The 10059-nt window shown below is 39.3% G+C and overlaps 1 protein-coding gene across 5 annotated transcripts in view; it reads left to right on the top strand.

Annotated features, from left to right (window-relative positions):
* The window catches only part of LOC109546208 (myosin heavy chain 95F), a 17598-nt gene extending 7564 nt beyond the window's left edge, over window positions 1-10034 (top strand). Inside the window, exons 2-25 of one of the 5 annotated variants that reach the window (XR_007281902.1) lie at window positions 4387-4575; window positions 4634-4707; window positions 4765-4969; window positions 5025-5163; window positions 5217-5424; window positions 5484-5718; window positions 5776-5950; window positions 6004-6161; window positions 6213-6498; window positions 6554-6656; window positions 6707-6898; window positions 6958-7051; window positions 7106-7236; window positions 7295-7502; window positions 7561-7802; window positions 7862-7989; window positions 8047-8194; window positions 8249-8284; window positions 8416-8591; window positions 8700-8803; window positions 9104-9235; window positions 9297-9404; window positions 9459-9634; window positions 9693-9838. Coding sequence is in view for 4 of the 5 variants with exons in the window: in XM_019917076.2 (XP_019772635.1) it covers window positions 4395-4575; window positions 4634-4707; window positions 4765-4969; window positions 5025-5163; window positions 5217-5424; window positions 5484-5718; window positions 5776-5950; window positions 6004-6161; window positions 6213-6498; window positions 6554-6656; window positions 6707-6898; window positions 6958-7051; window positions 7106-7236; window positions 7295-7502; window positions 7561-7802; window positions 7862-7989; window positions 8047-8194; window positions 8249-8284; window positions 8416-8591; window positions 8756-8803; window positions 9104-9235; window positions 9297-9404; window positions 9459-9634; window positions 9693-9841 (3732 nt within the window). In the remaining variant the exon portion in view is untranslated. Of the gene's footprint in view, window positions 1-4386; window positions 4576-4633; window positions 4708-4764; window positions 4970-5024; window positions 5164-5216; window positions 5425-5483; window positions 5719-5775; window positions 5951-6003; window positions 6162-6212; window positions 6499-6553; window positions 6657-6706; window positions 6899-6957; window positions 7052-7105; window positions 7237-7294; window positions 7503-7560; window positions 7803-7861; window positions 7990-8046; window positions 8195-8248; window positions 8285-8415; window positions 8592-8699; window positions 8804-9103; window positions 9236-9296; window positions 9405-9458; window positions 9635-9692 lie in introns of all 5 variants that reach the window. The other 4 variants (XM_019917076.2, XM_019917077.2, XM_019917078.2 and 1 more) reach the window with 4 other exon arrangements.
* Window positions 10035-10059: the final 25 nt, after the last annotated feature.

The following is a 10059-nucleotide window of genomic DNA, read 5'->3' as shown; positions in this document are numbered from 1 at the left end:
CGAATTTCCTCACTAACGTTGTTACGACTGAATCGACTTTTCAATTCTCTATCCAACGATGCCAAAACGAATTCTGTGGCTCGAATGGTTCTTGACTAACTTCGAATAAAGGCCATTTAGTTATCTCTGCAATGATGTAAAAACGAGCGTTCTTGCTCATTTTGCTCCCGAGATACATGCAAAACGCATGAACATTCGCACATTAATGACAATTAAGCCGCTATTCTAAATGAAACCAAATTTACACGACAACTTAGGTGAAACTTCTCCTATGCCCGCATCCAGGTGCCGTTCAAGTCTAAGTTCCGCAAATTGCATTTTTTTCATAATTAGTAGCGGTTTGCAATTAGCACTAACAGGTCATGTATGCTTAATTCGCTTTCAGGTTTTACTATCTCCACGCTGATTTAGTAATGGGCAATTCACTTTTTGCAAATGAATTCATCACTATTGCAAATTAAAATCGCTTTTTACATTAACGGTGTAAACGCCGAGAGGCAAATCTAAGTACCAATGTTATGCTTTCTACCGTTCTCCGCTCGTTAGCATGACGGATTTTGTTATCTTCTATTGAGCAATTGGGTTTGTACCTGCACCGGATTAAGGATTTACGGACTTTTATCGCAACATGTTACATTATTGGTTCGGGAGTTTTAATAAATTGTACTAAATTATTCATTAATTTACCAAAGAAAAGCGCTTCAGGGCTTGGATGCTCAAGCAAGAGGAAATCGCAAAAGTACAATTATAAGTCGAAGATGGTTTTGCTTGAAACTTGCTTTAAAATCGCCATAATTGAAATTTAAATAAAGAACATCGAAAGAGGGTAATTTTATATTTCTAGTAAAACAAGGGTTTGGATAGTTTGGTTTTAAATCCTGGGGGGAGCAAATTTGCGATATTTATCATAAAAGTGAACTTTTCCAAAAAATTGCCAGCAATTTAGGTAGTTTTACAGCCATAATAATGCAGCGAAATTATTTTAATTTGGAAAAATTTCCTACAAATTTTTCACGATTGTTTTATTTACTGCCTAACACCAACAAAAGTCTCAAGTTTTAATATACAAATCTCGTCTGTCTTTCGCTTGGGGTAATTTACTGTAAAACTCCTCAAATCGCCAAACGATTGAAACTTTAAGAAGATAAAGAACACATTTGCGTCTATAAAATGATTTAGGTAAGTAACGTGAATGTTCTTGGTTGTTAGGGATTTTTCAAACATTTGCTGTCTCGTCTGGAGCAATAAAAGCTAGCAGAAACTAAAACTTCTTGATTAGTCTTTGGCTTGGATGGACTGGGAATGGAAAAAATCCATTAATTTTCATCGGGTCGTACCATCAGCTTTTAATGATGTTTCCCGTTGTATAAGCGTGTAAAGGTAACACAGTTGTGGAGTTCAAGCATGGTACGATGCATCTTGGGAAAGTAAAGTAGTACAAACCGCTTCTTCTAACGGCGAACCGAGACAGAAAGGCCTATTTACTCATTAGTTATTTTAACAGGAAACATATGGTTGCATTAAAAGCAGACGATCATCATCAGTGAATCGTTCTTGCAACTGGTAACCCCCATATGGTTCGCATTTCTAACGCCACAAACTCGCTCATTAATGGGATGTTTTTTTATTGTAATGGACAAAATGCAGTTTGATCGATAGGACAATAGCAGAAATCGCCATAAACCGTAGATCCTGTTTGGTGTATGATCAATTTTGCTGTCGCTTCCATTAACCTGAAACGGTGGATAGGTCGATTTCCGGTTGAAAACGGACGGAAGTTAATCATGATCAGATAAAACACGAAACTCCCTATACTTTTGTGACGAGTTAAAAATAGATACCCTGTGCCATTTGCCGTTTTATATTTTCAGCTTTGCGCTAAAATCGATGGCCTAAAAAGCTTAAAGAAGACATTTATTAAGCAATTAATACGTTTTAGACTTGGGGGCGGTTCGGTTTTTATTCGTTTTTTGTGCAAATTTTAGAGGCTTCGAGAGAATTACCTCATTTTGTTGGCTTGGGTTAATAACTTGAATTATCTGATGGTTTTAAGGCGAGCTTATGGGAAACCTTAAAGTGTCGTCGTATGATAGCCCCACCTTGCCACTAATCTTATGCGCAAGAATAGGCATTAACTGCATAGACAGTGTCTTACTTATTGTCGTTTTAAATCGAACTATTTCACTCATTGATCATCAGTTCATGTTTATTGAGGGGCATTTAAGTTATTTTTGGTTAAAAGACACTTGTGCCCAAGGTGATTCATATATAAAACGACCAAAAAAGCATGCTTATCCATATCTAATATAAGGCCAAGTACCTATCATCCATTTTATCAACAGGCTGACAAAATGTGACGGGCTGTTTGGTTTCGATTCAATATACCTAATCATTATCGATAGCTTATCCAATTTCGTTATCACAATTAATTTGGATGCGTCTAATCCCAACACTACAATTATCGATTCCTTACAATCTTTCGAATCTTAACAATGAGGCAAATAAAGCTCTACTGGTTATCAATCTGATGATTTTTGAGTTTAAACCTGTCGTTGACTATGCAAATAAAATTCGTTCTCACAACCTGATAAAAAACCAAATTTTATTGCCAGAATGTTGAATTTCTAAAACTGCGGTAAAATCTGAGTCGTTTTAATCAGACTCTCGAAGCTTTTAGCAAATAGAATCTGTATCAACATGTTTATACGCCCACTTCGGCTAGACCTTATTTGATTTAAAAAATATGTTTAATTCTATTCAAATCCGACACACCTTGCATGTTAATTCGCATTCAATCTCTTTGTGTGAAATGACCGTGTCTGTTCTCAACTGAGCTCTGATCGGGGGTTTGTGTTAAAGCTGGCTTTGGTGGTTGGACAAAAACCTTTGTGTGGAATGAATTTATAATTAGTTTTATTTACCAAACTTCCTGTCCATCAATCTAATACGGTTTAACAAATCACACAGAAATCTACTGATGTTTACTTGAGGGCCCCCTTCGCATATTGTACAGAAAGGCCAATTTTAGGAAATTGTTCTTTCATACAGTGTGTTTCCTTTCTAGACGCGACAGGTAAATGTTTAGTGTATTTTATGGCGAAAAAATCACATAAATCCCCCATTAGTTCCAACGAGTTAGTTGGAAAAATGTATTTTTTAGAAATGTGCGAAAATTGTTTTTCGGGGCAGAGTTAAACATTTTTTTCGAGACTGATATTTACTAAGCTAGAAAACATTGGATTTTTCTAGATTTTTATGAAACTATCGGCATCTGTAGAGTCAAGTGTCTTCTAAAGATGGTCAAATTTGCAAGTCGTTAACTGCTTTAGTTCAGACGATGTGAATTTTTAAAGGAGAGAGCGCAATTGAGTAAAAACATCAAATTTTAAACCGATATTTTTTAACCTGGCAAAACTTAGGATTTCGGGTAATTTTAATGAAACTTTCAGCATCTGTAGTCAAGTGTCTTCTAAAGATGGTCAGATTTTCAAGTCGTTATTTGCTTTAGTTTAGAAGATGCGAATTTTTAAATGAGAGACCGCAATTGTGTAAAAACATCAATTTTGAAACCGATATTGGTTAAGGTGACAAAACTGAGACTTTGTGGCGATTTCAATGAAACTATCACCATCTGTAGAGTCAAGTGTCTTCTAAAAATGGTGAAAATTTCAAATCTCTACTTTCTTTAGTTACGAAAATACGATTGTTTACGGTAAATAGCGCACTTGGCTAAAAACGTCAATTTCGAAGCTGATTTGCTAAGCTGGCAAAACTCAGAATTGGGAGCGATTTTAATAAAACTTCTACTATCTGTAGAGTCAAGTGTCTTCTAAAGATGGTCAAATTTGGAAGTCGTTACCTGCTTTGATGTAGAAGATGCGAATTTTTAGAGTATAGAGCGCAATTGAGTAAAAACATCAAATTTTAAACCGATATTTTTAAACCTAGCAAAACTTAGAATTTCGGGTGATTTTTATGAAACTTTCAACATCTGTAGAGTCAAGTGTCTTCTAAAAATGGTGAAAATTTCAAATCTCTACTTTCTTTAGTTACGGAAATACGATTTTTTAAAAGTAAATAGCGCACTTGAGTAAAAACGTCAATTTCGAAGCTGATTTGCTAAGCTGGGAAAACTCAGAATTAGACGCGATTTTAATGAACCTTTCAGCATCCGTAGAGTCAAGTGTCTTCTAAAGATGGTCAGATTTTCAAGTCGTTACTTGTTTTAGTTTAGAAAATGCGAATTTTTCAAGCAGATACAGTGTCAAAAAACTAGACATTTTCATTGTTTTTTCTTGTAGTTTTAGATAGGTCCAATTTGGTACACTATATGTAAAAATGCTTTGATTATAAAAACACATTTTTGAAATTAAAAGAAAATTACAGAACCCATCATGGATGAAACCGTATGGGCTCGTGACCATAAGGAAGGGTTCGTCCTTGGTCGAATTAGTGAAATAACTCCCGATGGTGCCGAAGTGATTCCACTTGATCCGAAATTTGCCAAAAAAGTCCTGCCATTCAGCGACATTTTCCGAGCCAACGTAGTCAAAGGCAAAGACTACGATGACAATTGCAAGTACCTTTAATTGACCAACTAAACTTGCCCTAACGGCACTTTGCTTGATTCTAGGCGAAATGATGTTCCTGAATGAGGGCTCGTTGCTAGACAATATTCGCACCAGATATTACAAGAATAAAATTTATGTAAGCCATCTCTATCCATCCAGGATAGGATTGAAGTTAATTTTACGCTATTTTCAGTCTTACGTAGCCAACATTCTCATAGCAGTTAATCCGTATAAAGATATTCCAGAACTGTATGCCACGAAAACCATTAAGGCCTATCAAGGCAAGTCGTTGGGCGAATTGCCTCCGCATGTCTTTGCCATTGCTGATAAGGCATTTAGAGACATGAGAGTGTTCAAACAGTCGCAATCGATTATAGTTTCTGGAGAATCTGGGGCAGGTAAACCGCAGCAAAAGTTCCCTCTTACGCAATTGGTGCTCAACATTTTTTAAAGGTAAAACTGAATCTACGAAGCATTTACTAAAGTATCTGTGCGAAGGCGGCGGAGCCGGTCCGATAGAGCAAAAGATTCTGGATGCTAATCCGGTGCTGGAAGCTTTCGGCAACGCCAAAACCACCAGGAATAACAACAGGTTTTATCCAAAAAACCTACTCAGTCAGCTTGCATAATTCGCTTCCTTTGCAGCTCGAGATTCGGGAAATTTATCGAAGTGCACTTCGACAAGAAGTTTCAAGTAGCCGGCGGCCACATTTCCCACTACTTGCTGGAAAAGAGCAGGATCTGCTCGCCGCTAGGCGAAGAACGAAGCTACCATATATTCTACATGCTTATGGCCGGCGGCCCTGAGGGATTAAGGCAGAAGTTAGGCCTGACCAAACCCGATGACTACAACGTGAGTTAAAACCTCAATGAAAAATACAAATTTTTTAGCAGAACTTCCTCTAATTCTAGTACTTGAAAAACGGCTGCACCAGATATTTTGCCAAGCCCGCAACTGAAAAGATTCTATCGCCCGGCCAGAAAAGTGCCGCCCAGCTTAAGCAAGGCTCATTAAAGGACATTCTAATCGACGATCTGGAGGACTTTAAGGAGCTGGACCTGGCATTATCACGCTTGGGGATGTCGGAGGTTGAAAGGCTGCAAATTTATACCACTGTGGCTGCCGTTTTGCATTTGGGGAATGTTGGTAGGTTCACTCCTCACCTCAATACCTCAAGGATTGAGATACAACGTTTTTGTATAGAATTCGAGGATAACCCAGAAGACACTCGAGGAGGCTGCCGAGTGGCTAGAAGTGGAGAAAAGGCGCTAATCACAGCCTCAAAGTTGCTGGAAATCGACCCTGAAGAACTGAGGCAGGCGTTGGTGTCTCGGGTTATGCAAAGTGCCAGAGGAGGCCTCAAAGGCACTGTAATTATGTAAGCAGCCTTAATCAGCCTGAGAAAAATGGAACACAAACAGTGATTTGCAGGGTTCCTTTAAAAATTCACGAAGCCAACAATGCCAGGGACGCTCTGGCCAAAGCAATCTACAGCAATCTATTCGATTACATTGTTAGCAGAATCAATCAGAGCATCCCCTTTCAAGCCTCCAGCTACTATATCGGAGTGCTTGATATTGCAGGGTTTGGTAAGCCAGCAACTCAACCATTCAACTGCTTACTTACTAAAATATTTTCAGAGTTTTTCACTGTGAACAGTTTCGAGCAGTTTTGCATAAACTACTGCAACGAAAAACTGCAGCAGTTCTTCAACGAACGCATCCTGAAGTTCGAGCAGGAGCTTTACAAGCGGGAAGGCTTGAGCGTGCCGGAAATTTCGTTTACAGATAATCAAGACTGCATCGATGTGATAGAAGGGAAAACCCAAGGAATTTTTGCACTACTAGACGAGGAGTCAAAATTGCCCAAACCGTCCTATGCACATTTTACCGAATCCGTGCATAAAACATGGGGCAAAAACTACAGGTAGCCAATTCACCAGGAAAATAATCTCGAAACTTACGGCTTCGTTTTCATCCAGGCTAGGATTACCCAGGTCATCCAAACTGAAAGCTCATCGGAGTATTAGGGATGACGAAGGGTTCCTGATCAAGCATTTTGCCGGCGCCGTGTGCTATCAGACTGTAAGTATTCAAAACCGCGCTGAAAATCCGCTGAACTCCTATGGGTTTAGAAACAATTCATCGATAAAAACAACGACGCTCTTCACGCCTCACTGGAGGGGATCATCCAGGACAGCAAGAACAAACTCATTCAAACACTCTTTGCCACGTCAATGGCGCAAAAGGGCAAACTTACCTTTGTCAGTGTCGGGAGCAAGTTTAAATCGCAGCTTCAAGAGCTGCTGGAAAAGTTAAGGAACAACGTAAGCGAAACACAAATTTTCTCGGAACTGACTTAATCATGGATGTTGTTCCCTTGCAGGGAACCAACTTTATTCGTTGCATTAAACCCAATAACAAAATGGTTGATCATCAGTTTGATGGCAGTTTATGCCTGATGCAGCTTACCTGTTCGGGTAACTATTTTCCCATAGTACCTAAACATCTGCTCATAAAACTCTCAATTACAGGAATGGCATCAGTTCTCGAGCTAATGGAGCATGGCTTCCCCAGCCGAACTCCTTTTGCCGATCTCTACAACATGTACAAGGAGTACCTGCCTAACGACTTGAAGAAATTATCGCCTAGAACATTCTCAGAGGCAAACACTTCCATACAGGCTCAGTTCGCCGAATTATAAATCAAAACTCTCATTTCAGGCGATTCTTCATAGTCTAAAGCTAACCGATAAGGACTTCAAATTCGCTATCACCAGAGTGTTCTTCAGACCGGGAAAGTTTGCCGAGTTCGACAAGATCATGCGATCCGACCCAGAAAACTTAAAATCAATCGTTTCGAATGTTAAGAAATGGCTGGTCAAATCGCGATGGCTCAAAGCGCAGTTCTGTGCCTTGACTGTTATTAAAAGTGAGACTTGGTTCACATGCACATCAAATGTTTCAATTCCCAACTTTGTTTTTTTCAGTGAAGAACAAGATTGTTTACCGCCGCAAAGCCTTAGTGGTGATTCAGAAGAACGTGCGTGGATACTTAGTAAAGAAGAAATATGGAATGCGAATCAAAACAGTGAAGAATCTTCGCTTGATGGATGGCAAGCTAAAGCAACTGGACGCAATCGCTCAGCAACTGAAGAGCGATAAAACCAGCAGCATCAATGGCATTAACCAACTGAAGTTGGAAGTGAACGCAGCCATCGGCAACATTAAGGTGAATATTAATGGCCCACATGCGAAACGGCAAGCAGTTGATATGGAAATGATTTGCAGAAAAACGAAAACATTGATAATAAAACTGTTGAAAACCTGTACAGTAACTTGGTGCTGAAAATCGACCAGCAGATGTCCACATTGCAGAAGAAGGTTCAGGAGCAGAAGAGCCGAGAAGAGCAGGAAAGGTATGTTGTCTAGTTAGCTTTTTGCAGCTTGGGGGTTAATACCACTGTGTTGAGTAGGCTGCGCAAAATCCAAGAGGAGATGGAAAAGGAGAAGCGCATCAAGGAAGAGAACGAGAGGCGAGTGAGGGAGGAAGAGGAAAACCGAAAGAAAAAAGCTGAAATGGAGGCCAAACGGAAGCTAGAAGAAGAGGCCAGGCTTAGACAGGTGAGTTTTTCAAGCATTACTCCAAACTACCTTTAATAATTGTGGTTCATTCAGGAAAGGGACATTTACAACCTGCAAAAAGTAACTCAAGTAAGAAATGCATGCTTGAAGCTTCACCTGATTTGCTGTGAAATAACTGCTTAATACAATTTTGCAAGCATGCTCTTCTGTCTATGAATTATGCGCATTTCTTCTACCAAAACCGGGTATAATTTTCGCAGGAAGCAACAGACAAAAAAATTGCCCTTGAACTGCAACAGCAGCAAGCGAAGTTGGAACAGGAGGAACGCTTATATCAAGAGCAACTGGAACAGGAGCGACAAGATCGTGAGTTGGCGCTCAGATTGGCCCAGGAAACCAACGGACAAATCGAAGAAAGTCCACCATTGGCTAGAAAGTATGTATTTAACTTTTGGATGTTTGGAAACGTTGCAAAAGTCCCCCTAGTTGCCCTTTTTTTTACTGATGATATATAGAGTATTTCATGTACATAATGTAAAAATAGGGAAGGTGGTAGCCTATGTGACATGTCTTTGCTTCTTATTTTCCATGGCACCTCAGTGGAATCAACGGAACAGACTCTCAAAGATCGTCGATTAAACTCAACAGGTACAGTGTAAATAGTTGCACAACTCAAGTATTTACTCTCGCTGTTTCTTAACATGCTTAAATGTGGTAGAGAATTACTAATATGTGATTAAGTGCAATTTTTTTACCAGAGGTTTTTTGGAGTGTTACACGAAATTTGCATGAGAAAATTGGTTATTTGTCAAGTGTATGTTATTGCTATTCCTCCTAATCTAGGCTAACACCAATGGATAAATGCCGACTAACAAACTGTGGATAACATTACTAATAAAACCCAATTTTCACCCAATAAGTTGCCTAAACACAAACTATTGCTGGCAGGTCGCAACCGAGCAATCAAGTGAAAGGAAAGCACGACCTTTCGAAATGGAAGTATTCAGAATTGCGCGACACTATCAACACATCCTGCGATATTGAGCTTCTTGAGGCCTGCAGGCACGAATTCCATCGCAGGTAGAACTTTAACCAGCCCCAAATTGGCCAAAGTTATTTATATTTTATTTATCTGCTGTAGGTTGAAGGTTTACCATGCCTGGAAGGCAAAGAACAAGAAGCGCACTGTTATGAGCGAAAACGAGAGAGCTCCGCTCTCGGTGTTGGAATCGGCTCAGAAAACTCCACGGTAAAAAACCCGCACTTGGAAATTAACAGAAGTTTATCAAGTGAATTGTTCTAGATTGCCGCAGAAAGCTATTCTGGACAACAATTCGCAACGCTTCTTCAGAATTCCCTTCCAAAGACCTGGCGGTGATCCAAACAAGAGAGGTTGGTGGTATGCGCACTTTGATGGGCAATATGTGGCAAGGCAGATGGAACTGCACCCTGATAAGCAGCCTATCCTGCTGGTAGCAGGTGAAGGATACACATTTTCACCTGATTTCTGGTGCTCAAGTTCCAGATTTTATTTCAGGTCAAGATGATATGCAGATGTGCGAACTTTCCCTGGAAGAAACCGGCTTGACTCGCAAAAGAGGCGCCGAGATATTGGAAAATGAATTCAACAAAGAATGGGAAAAGAACGGTGGTAAGACTTATATCAGACCTGCCGATAGAAAATAATTCAAGCGCTGATTGGTTTGAAATCATTTAAAGTTTTGCAATATTTATGAGAACAGCTGTACAATTTCATGAGATTTCCGAGTTATACTTATACGTTTAAACCGTTGCAATCAAATTTGGCTTTACAGTATTAGATACAATTTATATTGTAATATAATTATTAATTGAAAATATATTTGACTTTCGAGTTAAACTTTGCTTAATTTTAGCAAATCTTC

This window comes from Dendroctonus ponderosae, unplaced genomic scaffold (genome assembly GCF_020466585.1).
Source record: "Dendroctonus ponderosae isolate FM_Combo_2020 unplaced genomic scaffold, Dpon_F_20191213v2 Dpon_F_20191213_7, whole genome shotgun sequence".
Taxonomy (NCBI): domain Eukaryota; kingdom Metazoa; phylum Arthropoda; class Insecta; order Coleoptera; family Curculionidae; genus Dendroctonus; species Dendroctonus ponderosae.
Note: the sequence above shows the minus strand (reverse complement) of the source record. Positions and strands in the feature narration are given on the sequence as shown.